Source organism: Marmota monax, unplaced genomic scaffold (assembly GCF_021218885.2).
Source record: "Marmota monax isolate L192 unplaced genomic scaffold, Marmota_monax_Labrador192_F-V1.1 WCK01_AAM20220418_F8-fsc00119, whole genome shotgun sequence".
Lineage (NCBI taxonomy): Eukaryota > Metazoa > Chordata > Mammalia > Rodentia > Sciuridae > Marmota > Marmota monax.
Window position 1 is genome coordinate 5,688,887 of NW_026694771.1, and position 20,036 is coordinate 5,708,922.

Consider the following 20,036-nt stretch of genomic DNA (forward strand, 5'->3'; position numbering starts at 1 on the left):
TGTTGGTGGTAACATAATATTATATTTGCATCAGCAAACAGACCTAAGGATAAATCATTTGGTTTAAATTGGCCTGAAATTATTGTAACAGTCAAGGGGCTTGGCATTTTGTCCTCCTAGAGTGTAAGATGCTTGAGGATAGATTGAGTCTCACTGGGGTTGTGTAAGTCTCTGGGTACTTTTCATGCAAAACCAAAACAAAACAAAACCATTAAAAAAAAACTCAAATATTTGTTCTTTGGTTCATTTCTTCATTGAACAAATATTTACTGAGTGCTCAATTGTCATAATACTGGACTGGAAAAAATAAAGCATAATTCTGGTTCTAGAAAGGATTGATAAATTGAATCAAACACATTAGAAACAGCAATTCTGGTATATGAATGGGACGGTGATCATTGTCCTTGTGGAAAATTGATCAGAAGCCATGCAGGAATTAACTTTTCAAATAATATATGTATTGAGAAAAATCTTCTGATGCCTGAGGTCTAGAAAATTTAATTACTTAGATGATATGTGAGTGGTGTGCCTGAGAAAAGACTTAGTGGTCAGTATTTGAAGACCTAGAAGAACAAACTCTGGGAAAGACAAGAGTGTGAGAAAGAACCAGTAGCCTTTAGGAGAGAAGGTTTAGAAATAAATAAGGGAAGGGCTGACTGATGCAGGCCTTGATGCTGCATGGAATTTCAGTGAAAAAAATTCTAAAGAAGTTCCAGACACTCAAAACTTAGGAAGAGAGTTGAGAGAAGGGAGCTCATCAGCAGAATTACAGAAATCACTATTTGCATCTTGGGTGGCAGCAATAAGGTTAGTACCAACCTGGGACTCAGGGGACAGAGGCTCACACAGAAAGCATATATCTTTCTCCATGGCTGGAATTGTTCTAAGGAAGACCTTGGTTTGATATACAAAGAGGGATACAATTCTAAAGATGCACAATTGCCTCCCCCCACTCCATCTTTTGTATCCAAAGTTTTCTTACAATAACAGAATAGCTGAGGTGCTTTAAGTGAATGTTGAGCCTATGATTCTGGAGAGGATACAGTGGCTGATGGGGACCACATCAAGGCATAGGTTAAATTATGTCCAGAAATCTAGAGGAAGGAGAGAGCAAGAGAGGAGAGGGAGAGGGAAAAAGAGGGAGAGGGAGGGAGGGAGGGAGGGAGGAAGGAAAGAGAGAAATGCTTGATCTCCTGCAGGGACAGAGGTGTGACAATGGAAATTTTCTGAATACCTACTAGCATTATAGTTTTTTTTTTCCCAACAAATTTTCAAGAGCTCATATATGTATCAGACACACACACACACACACACACACACACAAAGAATGAAACATAAAACCTTGGTTTAGCTGCAAAGTTAAACTTGTAAAGAGTAAATGCCAGGTACTCAGGTTGTTACAATTATTAGAGGAAGAGGTCAGGGAACTAGGTTTTATAAATGAGATGACTTTAAGTATTGAAAGAGGAATAGGTATTTGCCAGGTAGATGGGGTGAGGAAAAAGGGCTATGAAAGGTAGCTGGAAAAAGGTAGCTTAATTAAGAAGAAAATGTTCTAGTATCAATAAAGCAGAGGATTAAAAGGAAGTGACACAAAAAATGTTTTCAGGAATTTTGAGAACCAATTATTAAATTCAGCGGTAATTAGCAAGTAAATTATATGTACTTATTCTTGCTGTTTTACAAAGTTTAAATACTCAAGACCAATTGCTTGTTGGTTTATTTTGCTATACTTTCTTGTTACCTGTGTTCTTAAGAATATTTGTGCTGAGTGTCTCTATATGGTATAAATACTATGTAATCATGTGCTAAGCGGGCATTTCTTCTTTCAGTTTTGTATTCAGAGATGTCATGGTAGTAGTTTCAAAAATCTCAATTTATGCCATGGGTGTTGGCAAATGCTACAAATTTGGGTTCTGTTTTTTTTTTTTTTTCCCCAGAGCTAATTGTTAAACGTTTACCAGATTTGCATGGACTTATGTATCATGCAAAGGAGTTGGAGATTTTTCATCGGGTAAGAAAACCATGAGATATGATTTGGGTAAAAGGAGACAGAATGACTCACAGTTTAACTTGTATAACAAAAGTGGTGTCATCATTGCAAAAGGACTCATATGTAGGATGATACATAAAGGGGAAAAGATAATAAGGTTGGGATTTACTGTATTTGAGAGGCTCATTAGACAGTTGGTTTTATGAGTCTGAAGCTCAAGAGAGCTGTAGGTTATAGGAATATACTTGAATCATCTGCATGTAGGTAGTAGTTAAAACCATAAACATTGGTGATATTGCTTAAGATGAGTAAGTAGCATGAGAAGACTGGCAAGACCAGAACTCAAGGGAATATTAAAAGCTGTACAAAGAGAAGTTCACAAAGGAGTTGATGTGGAATGTCGGAGATGTCTGAGGATAAGCAATGTCAAACAAATCTCAACTCAAAGATCCTTTGAGAGAAAAAAGCTGGCATATAGGCTGAGAATTTTACTCTACTACTGAGCTACAGCCCCAGCCTTTGACAACAGTAAGTTGTATCAAAAAGGCATGGACAAACCAGGAGTTGTGGCACACACTTGTAATCCCAGCTCCCTTAGGAGTCTTGAGACAGGAGAATCAAAAATCAGCCAGGCAACTCAGCAAGACCATGTCTCAAAATAAAATTTAAAAAGGGCTGGGGGTGTGGCTCACTAGTAGAGAACTTGCCTGGCCCACAGAAAGCTGTGGGTTCAATACATACACACACACACACACACACACACACACCACCAAGCACTGAACTCCCTGGAAAAAAGGAAGAAGGGAATGAGTCAGGAAGGTCTTCACAGAGAAACTAACTGGCATATAATCCTCTGTTCATGTCAGTCAAGAATGAAGACCAAACTGAGCTGCTGCTTTTTTGAGGGGAGAGGGGCGGGGGTTGACGTTGCTGAGGATTGAACCTAGGGTCTCAACACACTAGTCAAGAGCTCTGAGCTACATCCACAGCCCAAGCTTTTTCTTTTCAGCTTCTTTTATTAGCAGAAGCAAGTTAAGCTGTCAGTTAAAACCTGAACATCCAAGAAAAGGAAGATAAAACAAAAAAGGATATTTTCCGACAAATACACACTTGGTTTAAAAAACTGCCTGCATTTTATTCTACTTATATTCTCTAAACATACTATCACATTTTTTCATAAACAAAGTTATATATTCTGCTTGACTGCTTCCAAACCAAAAAGTTTGATGCACAGTTAAAGATAATCTTAACAAAGGTGTACATCAGCCCTCTGCAGCCACAGTTCACATATTTGAGGATCCACCAAATGCACACTTAAAATTAGCTGAAAAAAATTTATGTAGTACTGAATATGTGCAGATCTTTGTCACTATTTCTAAAAAAATATAGAATAACAGCTATTTATATAGCATTTACATTATACTAGGTATTAGAAATAATCTAGAGTTGATATAAAAAGCATGCTGGATGGCATAAGTTATATGCAGATGCTGCATTATTTTACATAAGGAATGTGAGCATCCTTGGATATCCTTAGAAGGTATTGACACAATCTCTGTTGCAGAGAAGGGAGATTTAAATTTCATCTGCCTTCTTTCCTTCTCTAGAAAATAAGGGTTCTTTAGATTTTTTTTTTTTTTTTTAGCTGTTCCAAATTCAATGAATAGTAGACATGGACAATTTGGAAACTGTCCTGGAATTTATGAGGTGAGGTACTTCTCTTAATCATCTTCATGCTTTTAAAACTCAAGCCTTATCCAGAACTCTTCTCTTCCTCTCATCCACACAGCCCTCTTTATTGACTGCTTGGAGAATGACATACCGTTTGTGCCTGGAAATGTTTCCAAGATAAAAAGATATAGCAAAAACAAAATATATTATTTGGCCTTAACCTTCCTTTCCACTGATATTTGTCTTATTCTTTTCCATTGCACATGCTGAAATACTTCAGAGGAATCACATCACTTTTAAAATAATACAGAAATTCCAGAGGATAAGGCACACAGGGGCTGCTGGCTGTTCATGCAATTCATATCACTGAATACATAGGATCGGGCAGTCGGAGTAGTTTTGGAGGAAAAATAGAAAATGTGGGAGGCCAACCTCGCATGTGACTGAGTTAACTCCCCTGTTGGGCAATGTGGCATCAGCACCCATGCTGCTAGACTGTCCCACTCTTCTAGGGTTCAAGTGACTTCTGTCTTCCTACCTGGGCATGTCTTCCTACAGCCCCATGGGTGGAGCTATGCTCACCTGTTCCTTCATAATATTACCCCTTGCCCTGTTTAGGATAGAATGTTCCATGGAAGTGCCTTGTGTCCCCTTCTCTTACTGTGCCCTTGGGTGTGGCCTATCTAGATGTCAGTCAACCTGCTGACAGTGGACATCATGAAGATAGACTCAGCCCCCTGAAACCTGACCCCTGGCCTCATTTGAATAGCTTTTCCTCAATAATATTGGTCAGCACATGCTCTTTCTGCAGACCCTCAAGGTCAGAGGAACCATCACAGCGACCCCAAAGAAAAAGGTATTTGTGTCTCTTGTGTGCTTATTTTGCACAGCCCAAAAGTTAGCCCAGTTTACCTGGAGTGACCCCTGAGCATTTTAGTAGGGAACAGAAACCTGGCAAGAAAAACCACAACAGTAATTAACAATGTACTAGAATACACTAAATTTCACCTCATTTAGAATTTGTGATGTCAACCTCTGCAAAGCTGAATTTTATAATAGCTTTCTTTGGATTATGAATTTCCCTTTTTTTTAACTTTTTTTTTTGAATATTTGAATGAACACCATAAAATTAACATTTTAATTGGGATCCTTGTATTAAGAAAGTCAAATTCAGTTCACCTTTAGTAGCCCTACCCTTTTCTTTCTTCCACCACGGATTATTTGTGCCCATCATTCTTACTGGACTGTATTCTGTACATAATACAAATAAAATAAAAAGGTAGTGCTTCCCATGTGTTTAGCCTTATATCCTATTATCTAGGTTTATATTATGTCACTTTACAGGTGAGGAAACCGGGTTCAGTGATACTAATTGCTCAGGCATAGCTAGTAAATGGGAAGCCATGATTCAAATCCATGCATGAGTTCCTGCCCTTAAGCACTGATTACTGCCTCTGCATAATTATGTACCTCTATTTATACTTACTCCATTTTGCAATCACGTTTAACCTCAGAGAAGTCTCATGGGCAGAGACCCTTTCTTATTTTTCCTAGTAATCTTCATGCCTAGCAATGTCCAGCTGACTCAAGAACGGCCAATGCCACTTCTGTCAATCCACAGCACCAGGCACTATGGCACACAAATCTTTTTTATTATGATTTTTCTCTGATATACAACACAACAAATGGATCAGAGCTTAAGTGCATCTTTCTGTGTCAGGCATCCTCAATACACCCCCCCCCCCCCAGGTTCAAAAATTTGCTAGGACTCACAGGATTCAGTATGTAGTTCTAATCACAGCTATGATTTATTACAATGAAAAGGACACATAGCTAAATTAGCAAAGGAAAAAGGCACATGTGATGAATGAAATCTGGGAAAACTAGGTGCATGCTTTCAAGAATCCTCACAGTGGAGTCACAAAGGTTGAATTTAGTTTGCCAAACAATGAGTTTTTATAGCAGCATGTGAAATTTTCTGCCAGGAATAGATCAATATTCTGGACTTCCAAGTGTTCAGCACAAACCAAATTTTGTGCACAGTTTAGGCACAGTGAACTGCTTCAATCAGATGTGAGAATAGTGGGAGCTCCCTGAAATTCAAGTTCCTAAAAAACAGCCATGGGCCAACCAACCTTCTAAAGCAGGTCTCTAGAGATAATCAGTCTGCTCTAACACCTTTTTACACAGCAATTTTATCCAAACCTTTTTCCTGCAATGCTTATAAATACTGTTTCTTCAAATTGTCCTTTGAATCAGTTTACTATCTTCTGACTCCCTCATTATCAAATTAAATAAGTCTTTACACATGCTCATTTCATGAGTCATGTTGTCAACTTTATAAAAATTTTACTTTGAAATAATCCAAACAGCAAAAGTCAAGTCTAGCCAAAATTAACAGCTAAAAACTACCAACTCAATATTACCAAGGCTGACTACTGAAAAAGTTATACTTTTTAAAAAACCCTTTGTACTTGCATTTTATATCCACCCCCCCCCATTCTCTACACTTCAGAAAGCCCTTTAAGTGGCAATCACTTGGCTATTTGTACATAGGGCACAAATTAATAAAAAGTATTTCTGCAAGTGGGCAATATTAAAAAGATCAATTTTCTCTTTAGTTTTTACCAATCATAATATATATAAATGTTACATTAAGATGAATTTCCCATTTAAATAAATTACATGTAGTCAAAATTTAGAAATTATTTTATATCACTGTAAAAAGCTGTGAGCCTTTAAAAGACTAAAAACCTTAATTTTAAATTCAAATGATATTCTTATTTTTGAACTTTCTTATGCTTTAGACATTTCAAATTTATTTCAATAAACATCTTCCTATTTTTGTGAACTGCATTTTAAAATCAGAATTTTATAAATTTCCATTTATAAATGTGGCAAACAAAACCCAAAATATTCAAATTTTATTAATAATAGAACATAAGAATTGGCAAGGCTAACATATACATAAGGAAAGTAAACATCTCTTGAATAAAAAATAGGAAATATTTTAACGGAAAAAAGTCAAAGATTGAAGGAAGAAGAAATTTTTCTAAACAGCAGCCGGTACTTCCATCACAATGTGTATTATTTGTGCAAAGACATAATTAAATAAATACTTTTCTGATATTTACAAAATAGAGGTAAGAGGGAAAAACCTACAGTATCAGGGTCTTTGATTTGCTGTATCGCTTTCAATCTTCTGAATAATTTATATACCTATTAAAAATGCGATTCTAGTGAACTATGTTGAAAGCTTATCAATCAAGTCATCAATAGTATAAACAAGAAGTTGAATGTCTGCTTTTTTCTTCATTCTATGATCACTATGTTTTCGGAGGATGACATCTACATCTTTGCTGACTACTTGGTCAGCAACTTGCATAGATGTATGCCAAGGTACGATGTTATCCTTCATGCCATGAAGTAATCTTATAGGGCAGTTCACAGGAATCGGACTATGTAACAAGCAGTGGTGTTCTGCTTCCTTAATGAAACTGTAAGGAATGTGATAAAATCCTTCTTCATGATATTTTGATGGCATGGACCACACACCTTTTATCTCCACTTCCTTTTTTACCTATTGGGAAAAATTAGGAAAATAAAAGCATGTAAGTAACATTAACACATGCAACAGGCTTTGTCTCAGGAAGGCAGACCTTGCATAAGAGGACAAAAATATAACAACAATAATTATCAAAAATTAAATATTATAGGGCTGGGATTGTGGCTCAGAAGTAGAGCGCTCACCTAGCACGCATGAGGCACTGAGTTCAATCCTCAGTATCATATAAAAATAAAATAAAGATATGTGTCTACCTATAACTAAAAAATATTTAAAAAAATACTATGTGCAAGGTGCTGTGATAGGTACTTTACACATATTATTTCATAAGATCTTGGTAAGAATTCTGTTATCATTCCATTTTTATAAAAGTAGATATTAAGGTTTAGAGAAATCAAAAATTATGTTTGGAGTTCAAAGTGAATGTTATGGCTATGAATCAAATTTAGATTTATCTAACTTTATCATACTGCTTAAATCAGTTATCAGTTCACTCCAACTGAAAAGGGCAATAGGAGAAAAGTACAATAATTTCTAGGAATCAGTCCAAGAATATACTTATATTTACTTAAAATCAGATCTTAGAATAAAAGTTGTTTAAATTTCAAAATCGTAAAATGAAAAGAAACCATAAGAAATATGTAGAATGGATATGGAATACAGGAAAAATCCAGCATAGAATTAAAAATGAAAAATAAGACAGAAATGAACACATGTTCATGCAATTTTAGGCTGAAGGTAAAATGTATAGTTTTTACTTTTCAGCATTTTAGAAATGAGAAAAAAAAATAGCTTGGTTTGAATAACACAGAAGTCTTCCAAATACTTCCTGAAAAACTTAAAAATATATTTTCTAGGTTTATTCCCTTAAAATGAAATATTATATGTTCTATAAATCCTTTTGAGAATTTCTAATTTTGAGATTATAATTTATCTCATTTTTTCAAATTAAAAATTAGAACTTTCAATGAATAACATATACTTATTAAGCACAGCAAATATAAGCAAGTACACTGAAAAAAATCACTATCCATAATCCTACTTCATGGAAATAACAATCCTTAACATTCTGACTTTCAGGATTTTTATGCACTTGGTTTTTATATATGTAATACGTAAAATATGTTATCTATTACATATCCATATACAATTTTCTATAATGCTTTATTAATTTAATATTATTTCTGGGCTTTTCAAAATTCTATAGTTTTTAAAGGCTGCAGAATAGTCTACTATGATCAACTTAAGATAATTAGCTTAACCATTCCCATATTATTATTCACTGAATATCTTTAAAAGAAAAGATCTGTATATAATGTCTGAAAGCTGTGCTTCTCAATATGTCTCCAAATGATTTTAAATTAATGAAAATTCTATAAGATAAAAAATGTATGAATCTATTAATACATGGGGTTTTCTGTAGTAAAACAACATATAAACCAAATATTTAAAGGAAAAATGATATTCAGTCATCTTCAAGCAAGATTGTTCATTAATTTGTATATTTCAGTAATTAAAACTTAGTTCCATTGGCTATTGACTGATATAGAAGCTAGGCTAATTACTGAGACACCGAATTAATAATATTCACATTACACACTCTGACCCCCAACTATCTGTTATCTACCACTGAATTAAATGAATATATTTCATTTCAAGAACAAGTTATTAACTTTATTTCATGTCCCAAACTCTCAAAAAGAAAAAGTTCAAAAATAGCAAAAACAGTAATATCCCAAGAAAACATTCAGTATATGTAATTTTTATACCAAGAAGAAATTATCATCAAGGCAATGTGATCTTCAGAAGCTTAGAATCAAAACAGCTTAGAATCAAAATCAGACATCTCCTCTGTCTGAGGAGATGATTATTAGCAGTTATGAGAGAGATAAGTTCCAAGGCAAACAATGAGAAACGTTGAGTTTAAAATTCCCAAAGTCAAAAAAGATGTAAAATTCTCTCCTGCTCTCTTAACATTGTTATGGCTAGCTATTTGTGTGGAAAAGAGACAGTGGTCCCAGTATCCCTGCTCTTTCCTTTTACATGCTTATAAATCAACAACTTTGCTAATGTAATCTAGAATTAGCAAATATAAGCCCTGATCTTCAGACTAGAGGTCTATACAGTCATTAGGGACTATACATCCCATCCTCATGCTGAGTGATGTGGATACACGTGTACAAAAGCAAATGTACATAGATCTTGCCCTATGTACTACAAAATAAAAATGTTTTTAACTCCTTTTCATTCTGCCACATTTTTGAGATAATTTCCCACTTTTGAGAACTGTATTACTGAGTCAAGTGAATGGAGTCAAGGGTCCAGTGTTTAGATGCACAAAATAGTAGGAAAAGCATGAGGACTGAGCAACAACTATGTACAAGTGTAAAAAAAAAAAAAAAAAGAAAAGAAAGAACACATTTCAGAAATAAGAGCTAAGTGCAAGGAAGATGTAATTTTACCCCTGATAGGAAATAATATGCGGAGTTTGACTAGACAGACAATATTTCTTAAGAAGCTGAGAACATGAACTAAGAACAAACTTTGAACAGATAATATATGGCACAGATTGCAATGCAGAACTTGAGGTAAAAGTCAATGACATTCTACTATTCAATACTACATACTTTATCATCTTCTTTTTATTTCTTTCTTCTCTTTCTGAATTCTCTATAGCAGTGGTTTTCAAACTTTACTCTGGTGGCCTGTTAATACAAATTACTAGATCCACATCCTCAATTTCTAATTCATGGTAAAGCTCAAGCTCAGGAATTTGCATTCCTATCAAGTTCTGAGGTGATGACTATCTGCTTGACTGGGGAGTGTACTTTTAATAAAACCATTGTTCTTGACTGTTTTTTAGTCTTTAATTTCTGTGCCTTGACCTGCCAGGAGCTTAGTCCCACATCTGAAAATTTAGGTCTCTAGGAAAAAACAACCCAGGGAGAATTCAATTAATTAGAAAACAAATAAAACTATACAAAAATAAGAACCTACTATTCATTATTTAATTTTTTACTGTTGAAAATAAATAATATGCTTAAACATATGGCCAAGAACAGAATGTAATAAACTAGCTATCTTGACAGTTATTTCAAAAACCTCATTGGTATCATGATCTGCTAAAAAACATGCTAATAACAAAAAGCCCCTCTTCCCCCTGCCTAAGAATTTGGAGTAGAAAAAGAATGCAACTATGTAACTAGTCCAGAATGGCAAATTTTATCTGTGTGCACTGATTTTTGGCTGATGTCTGTCTGTCCCGAAGATCTGAGGCTGCTTTCAGGCTAAAACAAATTTTAAATTGTTTAGTTCAGTTTAAAACAGTAGTGGGAATAGGTAGTACTTACCTAAATGCCACAAAGTAAAGGAGGCACAAAAGTACTTCATGATATGTGATCCAAACACATAAATGTGATTAATAAAGAAAGTCTTCTTACTTAGTGAGACCCTGTCTCAAAATAAAAATATAGTAAAAAAAAAAAAGGTTGGGGATATGGTTCAGTGGTAATGCACAATGTGTCCCTGGATTCAACTCCTGGTACAAAAAAAAAAAAAAAAAAAAAAAAAAGCAAAGAAAGTCTTCATAAAAAATAAATCACAAAGTATGATTTTATTATTAATATGGCTCAAATATTTGGAAGAATGACTTGAAAGGAACTGTAAAGGAAACCTTAAGTAAGAGGCCAAACAAACTTTGTAAAGAGACCGTACAAAAAAAGCAGGTAAGATAAAAGATGAGCCAACATGATGTCAAGTGACAGATGATACATAAACCAATATTCAAAAAAAGATAAATCAGAAGAATGATAGGAGGTATACCTCTGGGTTTACCAAAGTGACCTGTGACTTACCTCAACAGGAAGCTGATTAAACTGTGTCACTAGGCTATCTGCAGCTGTAGCTACACCAATAAGAGCCACGACCTTATCTGGCTGTGCAATTGCAGCATGAAGCATAAGCCATCCACCAAGGCTAGATCCAACAAGTATCTAAGAATAAAATTATATTACCATTTTAGAGAGGAATGTTTGTAAGGGAAGTAAGTAGTTTAATATAAATATATGTACTTTTTTCTTCTATATACACATAGCTACCAGACTTTTAATGTTTGGCACAAAGTAAAATTCAATTATAATTAACTCTGTAAAAATATTAGGCAAAAATTTTGAAAATAAAATTCATACAATGAAAAGTAAATTGTTATTTTTTTTATTAGAAAGTTAAAAATGATGGAAAATGTTAAATCAAAATTGTTCATAAAACATTGTTAAACATTTAAAATATTAAATGTTCATATCTATCATGAGACTATAATTTATAATTATCATCTTTAATAAAAACAGTCACCTGTGGTCCTTCAGCTAATTCATCAATTATAGAAAGAACATCTTTTCTCCATTTCCCCACTGTGCATTCTTCTGGTTTGCCATCTGAACTTCCAACTCCTGAGTAATCAAACCTGAAAAAAAAATATACATTTACACCTAAATGTTTATGTATCTCTGTATATCTGCTTCTTTAATTTTGAAGATGGTACATTCGTTGTTGTTATTAAAATACCAAAAATATAGTGAAAAATCATAGTATAAATATTTTAGCAAATTGTATTGGCTTAACCTTCAAATATCTTCTACTTCCAATCACTTCCTCACCTGCTCCACAGCTGGCCCAACTCATTATCACCTTTTAAATGGACTAATAAAAAAATCTTTCCATAAATCTCCTGGTTTCTATTTTCCACTTGCATATTCTATTCTCCACAAAGAATCAGAGTGACCATTTTTAAACAAATACAGGTCTTACACAAACCCTCCAAAGGCTTTCTATAATCTTCAATAAAACCCAAAGTCCATACCATATTTTGGACCCTGACCAATTTTGGATTAGAGTTTTTTTTTTTTTAAATTAGAAATCTTATTTCTTACTGTTTTTTTTCCCTCCCTCCCAACTGTATCCTCTCTTCCTTTACTGAATTCAAGGAACACAACATCCACTTCCCTGCCTCATCAGCTTTCCTTTCTACATGGTATATTCTCTCTCCAGATATCCATCGGGTTGCTCTCTCACTTCATTCAGGCCTCTGGCTCTAATATTATACCCCCAGGAAAATTTTCTCTGGCTGTTCAATCATTAAAATTATGCTTCTTTCTTCATTTTGTATTTCCTTACTGTTTTATTTTCTTCATAGCACTTATACTTGACAGATAAGACACTTGATCATTGATTTGTGGCCTGTCTTCCACACTGAAATGGAGGGTTCAAATGGGCCCACAGTTTGTTTTGTTTACTCCTGCTTTCTCAGTGTCTAGATCAGTACTTTGTAAGTGGTAAATGTTCAATACATATTTGCTGAATTAATGGTTAGGAAGGAGATCAGAATCAAATTCATCATTATGAACCTATACATTTCTCCTTGTAACTTTCTAGGTATCCAGGGGCAGTTTATATGATCTGTAAATTTTAATTCTCCCTTCAGGTCCCAATTCAATAAATCATGAAGTATCAATACCATGCCCACAGATTATCCTAAACCCCAGTCATATTAAACTCCCATTTCCCAGACAAGTCCTTTCATAACTCTGAGTCTTTGCATGCTGTTCTACTGTTTACAAAGCCTTCTTTCCCTGCCCAAACTCCTAGCTGTTCTTTAAGTCACATCATATAAACTTGTTTTTCTCTCTGCATTCCTTCAATAGAGACACCTCACTGAAGTTAACAACATCTACTAAATGAATAAAACTGGAAGGAAAAAGAAAAATTACTTCATTCAAATATCAAAGTTTTCTTGCTTTTCTGATTCTGAAAATCTAGTGAAAACTAGTGAATCTTTGTTAGAGTATATGAAATTATTTTATTATTAATTTTATTTTTAAGTGATAAAAAGAAGAAGAAAGCTGGGTGCGGTGGTGCACACTTGTAATCCCAGCAGCTCAGGAGGCTGAGGCAGGAGGATTGCAGGTTCAAAGCCAGCCCCAGCAAAGACGAGGTGCTAAACAACTCAGTGAGACCCTGTCTCTTAAAAAAATACAAAATAGGACTGGGGATGTACCTCAGTAGTCAAGTGGCTCTGAGTTCAATCCCCAGGTGCCCAAACAAAGAAACAGAAATTTACATTTTCTTTAGATTTGAAATTAAATGACTTCATATCTTTGGGAAATCTGAACAAGGCTGTTACTATAATCTAAAACATAGTTATTGTTCCATCATCAATCCAGGGTACCCAGAAGATCAACTAAGGAGAAGAGTGCACTGGATTTCCTTTCTTCCCTCCTTGGTGGGCAATGCGGTATCATTATATGCTGCATCTTTTACAACTACCTTCCAAATATATGGAGAGGATGCAAAATACTTGTGAAGCTCCTTTATGAAAAAAATATAAGCATACCTCAGAGATACTGCAGGTTCAGCTCCCCACAACCATAATAAAAAGAATATTACAATAAAGAGAGTCACACAACTTTTTGGCTTCCCAGTGCATATAAAAGTTAGGCTTATATTATATGGTGGTCAATTAAGTATGCAATAGCAGTATGTCTAAAAGAAAGTACATAACTTGATTAAAAAATACTTTATTGCTAAAAATGACCATCTGAATGATGCTGAAAGACTTGCTTGGTGCAGGGTGGCCATAAACTTTGAAGCTGTAAAATATGCATTAATACATTTAGTGATGCTAATAAGTTACAAATAAAAAATATATAGCTCCCTCTTGCTGCATCTTAATCCAGAGACAAAGGATACTAATTCAAACAATTTAGTATTTTTAAAACATTTTTTTTTTCTGGTACCTGAGATCTTCCTGCCTTAGCTTCCTGAGTCACTGGGATTACAGGTATGTGCCACTGAGCCTAGTTATTTTTAAGACTTTTCAACAGCAATATAACTTTGTTCTAGCAGCTTCAATTTTTCAGGGGCATAGGCCCAAATTAAAAATACCACTAGAAATAATTATGAGAATGCTAGCCTGAGCTGCATGTGTGACTGTGTGTGTGTGTGTGTATATATATGTGTGTGTATGTATATATATATGTGTGTGTATATATGTGTGTGTGTTTCCTTGAATTCTGACGCAATTTTACTTTACATGCAATGTGATAAGACATTATGAAACCATTTTCACATGGCCATATGTACCATTTCTTATCTAATAAACTAATCACTTCATCTTAACATCTAAATTTTATAGTGAGAATTACAAAAAAAGTAAATTGAAAAATTAGGAAAAATATGTAAATTGAGGATAAAATTTCTTGTAGTAAACTAAAATGCAATCAATAGTTAATAATGACTCTACTGTAATGAAGTTTGATAAGGTCAAATAAAAAAAATCTGATCAAATTAAAAATTTTAGCAAGTGGGCTATACTTTATAGTTATTGTTCCATCATCAATCAAGGTATAATTTATATTAGTATACCATCCAAAATACAGAAAATTCACAGTATGTCTTAGAGAGAGGAACAGGTTATAGTTCTCACAGGCACAGCTAAAATTTAAGAATCAGTAAAAAGGTGATTTGTTAATTCAAATTTGGGTGGGCGTCAAGAAATAGTAATAGCAATATTTGTGATATGATATTCTGCTAAGGGCAGCCTCCCTCCCTGGACAGAACTTCCCTCTTATTTAAATCTTAACTACTTTTCAGTGCTCCTTTATGAGGTCTTTTCTATCCACTTCAATCTTCAGTTTTCTCTCACCTTACATAACTAAGTATGTTGCTCTTTTTTTAAACATTTATTTTTAGTTATAGGAGGACACAATACTTTATTTTTATGCGGTGCTGAGGATCGAACCTGGTGCCTCACTCATGGTAGGTGAGCACTCTACCTCTGAGCCATAACTCCAGCCCCAGTATGTTGCTCTTTTGACAATCACATTCTGATGAGTATTTCTGCCTAATTTCCTATCTGAATTGTCTCCACCCTGATTGAAAGAATCTTAAGGACAAGTACAATGTTTTATAATTCTTATTATTCAGCACCCAGTATAATGCTAGAGACTATTTTCAAAAAAATACTTGTCTTCAGAATAACAGTTAAGTTGGAAGAGATTTTAAAGAGCTCTGACCATGAAAATAATTCTGATAAATTGCTGGGAGGGAAAAAGACTAAATCCATATAATTTATATAAATTCTGCTAATAGGTTGAACAGAGAATATCTAGCTATATTTTATAGAACTACTGAATATTAGTAAAATTACTTTAAAAACTTAGGTGAATAGATTTTTTGGGCAGTTAGTGCTAAAAAAAAAAAAAAACCCTCAGAAATTATATTTAACTTAACCTCCTTGTTTTGACAAAATTTGGTTCAGTGTTTATTGACTGACTTGTCTGTCACCATTATTGAAAGAATTTACTCTAGAACTCCAAATTCTTGAATTCCAGGCTAATGCTCTTTTGACTAAACCATACTCTGCTATTAAATTAAATAAGTAAGTGACTGTTACAGATAAACTTGACAACAAAGTGAACAAATTATTTTATTAATATAATTGCTGGTGCGAAAAATTAGGAAATGTAAAATTAATCTTCAGTTAAACATCACCAATCCCTATTTATGCTTATAAATATTAAGATTCAAGGACTGAAAAAAAAGAGAAAACTCAGCAAAAATGTGAATTATAGAACACTAATTTTACAATACTTTTAAGTACATAAATTACTTTTAGTTACTTTGTGTTTATGTGTGTGATGCTGGAGATCTAACATGGGTTCACACTGAAGTATAAACACTCTTTTGCAACTAAGCTACAACCTCATCCCTAAATACACATTTTAGAAGGCAATAAACAGTGGTCAAATAAATCCTTGTGTCTCCAGGGGAAAACCACAATAAAATTAAAAGAGATTACAAGAAAGCCAACTAATATATCTGTTTTTGTCACATATCCTTTCCTACCACTATTGTCAGTCAGCACAAAGACCTTTTAAAAAGGTCTTTAAAGGTTGCTTTTACAGTCACCCTAAATCACAAGATGAAAGTTTACAGACCATTAAAATAAATTAATCTAGAAAAGTGCTGGCATTTACTTCAATTGGTTACAGCAGAAGTAATTCTCCACCACCATGCTAAATGATACCAATGTTCTCTGAAATGTTTTGTTCCTACCTTATACAGGCGTGACCTAGAGATTTGCAAAACTCCTCAATTGCCATTGCTTTTGTACCATTCATATCAGAACGATAGCCAGGGATGAAGATAACTCCTGGACTTTTGCCTTTTAGCCTCTTATAAGCCAGTTTGGGGAGGTCTTGTCGATTAAGGAAAGAGACTGATGTCTTTTGTCTGCAAACTAAACAAAGTACAAAAAACATAAATTATAATTTCTATGTACATTTTTTTGAAAATCATATGTAAAACTTTACCTTTCTTAACTCATTGATATTAAATCCATTTCATTTTGATAGGGAAAAAACAGACTAAATTAACAAGTACTAAATTCATTAGTCAAGGCATCTTTGTTTTAAAACTGTGTCAAAACCAGTAACTTCAAGGTCCAATCTTCCAAATTACACAATGAAGTAGAAATTTCAACTAAATAAAAGAGATACATCAAAAACCATTTTCCTATTGCTGCTACATAACCTATCCTCAACAGTGTTGATGAACATTAACTATACTAGTTAAAACCCTCTCTTTGGAGATTTTGTCATCTTTTTTATTGTTTGAGGAGTTTCACATCCTCTACTCTTTGAGAAATTGTTTCAAAGGGGAAGTGTTGCACTCCTTTCACTGATGACTCCCACTCACATGTTCCACCCTGAAATGATAACAGATGATCATAATTTTATATTGGCTGCAGGGGGTTTAAGAAGCAGTTCCTTTACAAATAACCTTGAATTGCAAATATTTTTGGAAAGATTTCTCATAGGACTCTGCAATCATTTTGTTTATTTGTGTTGGTTTGGCTTTTCATGAATGATACACACAGGTATTAGAATAATTTAATTAGAGCAGCACAAATGGTGAACTTTACAAAGTCAGTTCATTTCATTCTTTAAAAAACGTTTTCCCTAGAATAAATCAATATTTGATTAAAAAGATCAAAAGATATAGTATTTAACACACACCCCTCTTTCTCCCTTCAAAGCCATTACATTTGTGTACTTCCTTATAATATGGGGTCCTCCCCCACCCCATTAACCAATTTCTTTTACATTAAATGGAGCTTCTGCCACTTTCTTGCAGCTAGGGAAAACCTCTCAGTTCCCTCCATATATGCTGTGAAAATTTTCCCCATTTTGGATTTGTTATGCTTATTTTTTAAAAAAAACTTATTTGAAGGCTTTAATGCTTTCCCTTTTACATATAAGCCTGTTTCAAAGTTTCAATGTATAGAGAAATATGCCCAATTTAAAACCTTTGGTAAAAAACTGGGCTAGCTGTTGGTCAGCAATTGTATCAGCAATAATTGTCATCTTCCATTTCCTCAGTTAAGCACTCAAAAAACTCCTTTCTCTCATCTTCCTGTTATTACATCCAACACAAGAATTTCCTCAAGACAATTATAATTTATTTAAAGTGAATATATTCTTAACATCATATCCATTAATCATTTTTGTACAATAAGGATTAGCTGAAAGCTAGGTACATAAATGTTCAAAAAGTATTTACTAAACAGAAGAGTATACCCTTAATGAGTTTAATGAACGGACATTCTATACTTGGCTAGTACTTATACATAACACATGCTTTTCGTTGTGTATAATTAAAGTTAAATTTACTATGTAAGTTTAACTTTTAAAATTAGAAACAAAAGCTCTCTACAATGACCAATTAATTACTATCCTAGATACCAAGCATCTGACAGCTATGTGATAAGGGTGTGAAAAGACAAAGGACAAAATTCAACAAGACTTGTGTGTGTGTGTGTGTGTGTGTGTGTGTATGAGAGTCTCTGATGTTTGATCCAAAAACGTGTTCCCTTTGTAATAATTATGGCTCCCTCACTGAGTAGGAGCATCAAGAAAACAACACTACAAAATTAGGATTAAAGAGTGGCAGCTACACTTTTAAAAAGAACATGCCTCATATTTTAAGTTTCAAGTCATGAGAGGGCAGGTCTAAGTATTTTATTTTTTTTTATTGGTTGTTCAAAACATTACAAAGCTCTTGACATATCATATGTCATACATTAGATTCAAGTGAGAATCGTAAAGCCCCAAAAGCGAGTAATAACCAAGTGCATGCAGAAAAAGCAGGCAAGTAGAGGGCAGAAGCTCCTGAAACTGCAGGGAGTAAAAGGCCAGCAAGGACCCGGGCTTCCAAGAATACCCCAGGGCTCCAGCAGGGCTCTCATCACAGTCTCCACCAGAAATGTACGAAGCGCCTGGAGTGCTAAGAAAAAGCGCTTTTGAACAGAGCGCCAAAAATGCATTGCACAGGAAATGACCGAACGCCGAGTGTTCGCGTTCGAAGGAACGCAGCTTACTCCCGCCTTTCGGACACTAACCTGGGAGCCACCGGGGCGCCCGCTGGGGCTTCCGTGGAAGTAACGCGCTGAGGCCACGGTGTGGGCCAAAGGAGACGGCTGCCCAGCCCCAGCTCCGACAGGGTACCCAGGCAGCCACAGCCGTCAAGCCCACAGCCGCCATCTTCCCAGCTGTCCCTGAGCCCAGCCGGGTTCTAGAGAGACGCAACACGCAGAGCTCCCAGGCTGCGCATGCCCAGCTCACTGGAAGGCGGAACTTGCTAAACCTTGCTGCTCAGCTTTTTCCGCTCGGAAGAGCGCGCATGCGTAGAGTATCCGTCGCGCATCCCATTCTTTCTACTGCATTGTTGTTTCTTCTTTAGGGAAATTTGCCTCTAACAGTTTGGAATACTTTGAGTGACCTCTAGAAGCTGCCTTCTCAGCTGGCTGCTGAAAGCTCGGAGAGGAACCATATCCGGAGTTTCTAGATAGGAAACCCTCTTATGGTCCGGAGGACCTTTGGGAGAGGAACCAAAAGGCTTGCTGCATCCCAAGTTCCCGTGACTTCCTGACAGTTTTAACCTCTACCGAAAACGCCTCCAAGATGTGACCTTAATCCTGATGTGTAAATCTCTGATGTGAAATCAGACATCTTCTGGTTCCCTTGCCCATTTTCAACTCATAGTTTTTGTTCTAGTTTTTCACGTGCCTGCTGAATGATTGAATTATCTTGACCCCCGCTTCTTCCTATATGGAAGAATAACGTTAGCAGATTAAATCATCTAAATAGAAGAATAGTATTTAGAAGAGTAGATAATTTTTAGTAGAATATTTTATAATTCAGGAATAGAAGGGAATTTTAAAATTAATATTTGAAAACCCCAAATTATACAGAAAAATACATTTGATTGTATATGAATTTAGACATTTTTAATGGCAAAAGATACATTAAGTCCAATGAGAACTTAGGAAAAAACTAGGCTTTACAGCATAGATACATTGATTGTACTCAGTTTACTCTTAGAAATAAGAAAAACAATTTCAATAAATTGACCAACAGCTATGAATAGGCAGTTTATGTAAATAAACATGATGTCTAATTGAAAAAATGTGAATTTAAAAAATAACATACCATTTTTTCCACCCCATCAGAGTGGCAGAAATTTTAAAAGGGCAACTATTTGCAAAGATGATGGAAACTATCATTTACGTATTGTTGCTGGGTGGGTGAAATGCTAAAATCTTGTCAAGTAATCTGGCCACATTTAATACAATTTAAAATAAGCATTATTTTCAATGCCCTTTGGCCCAGTGCCCTCCCATTTGTGAGTACCTTATTGAAAACAAGAAACACAAGTCCATTGTGATGCATGCTATTTACTACAGCACCATTT

General features: G+C 34.7%; 1 protein-coding gene across 1 annotated transcript; it reads right to left on the reverse strand.

Moving 5' to 3' along the window:
• Positions 1-5,441: 5,441 nt before the first annotated feature.
• On the reverse strand, positions 5,442-18,881 carry Abhd10 (abhydrolase domain containing 10, depalmitoylase). Its single transcript, XM_046425207.2, has 5 exons — positions 18,685-18,881; positions 16,341-16,524; positions 11,580-11,691; positions 11,084-11,221; positions 5,442-7,244 (listed from the first exon to the last, which is right to left on the reverse strand). The coding sequence occupies exons 1-5, from the start codon at positions 18,824-18,826 to the stop codon at positions 6,909-6,911; spliced, it is 912 nt and encodes a 303-aa protein (XP_046281163.1). The 5' UTR covers positions 18,827-18,881; the 3' UTR covers positions 5,442-6,908.
• Between the last annotated feature and the right edge of the window lie 1,155 nt (positions 18,882-20,036).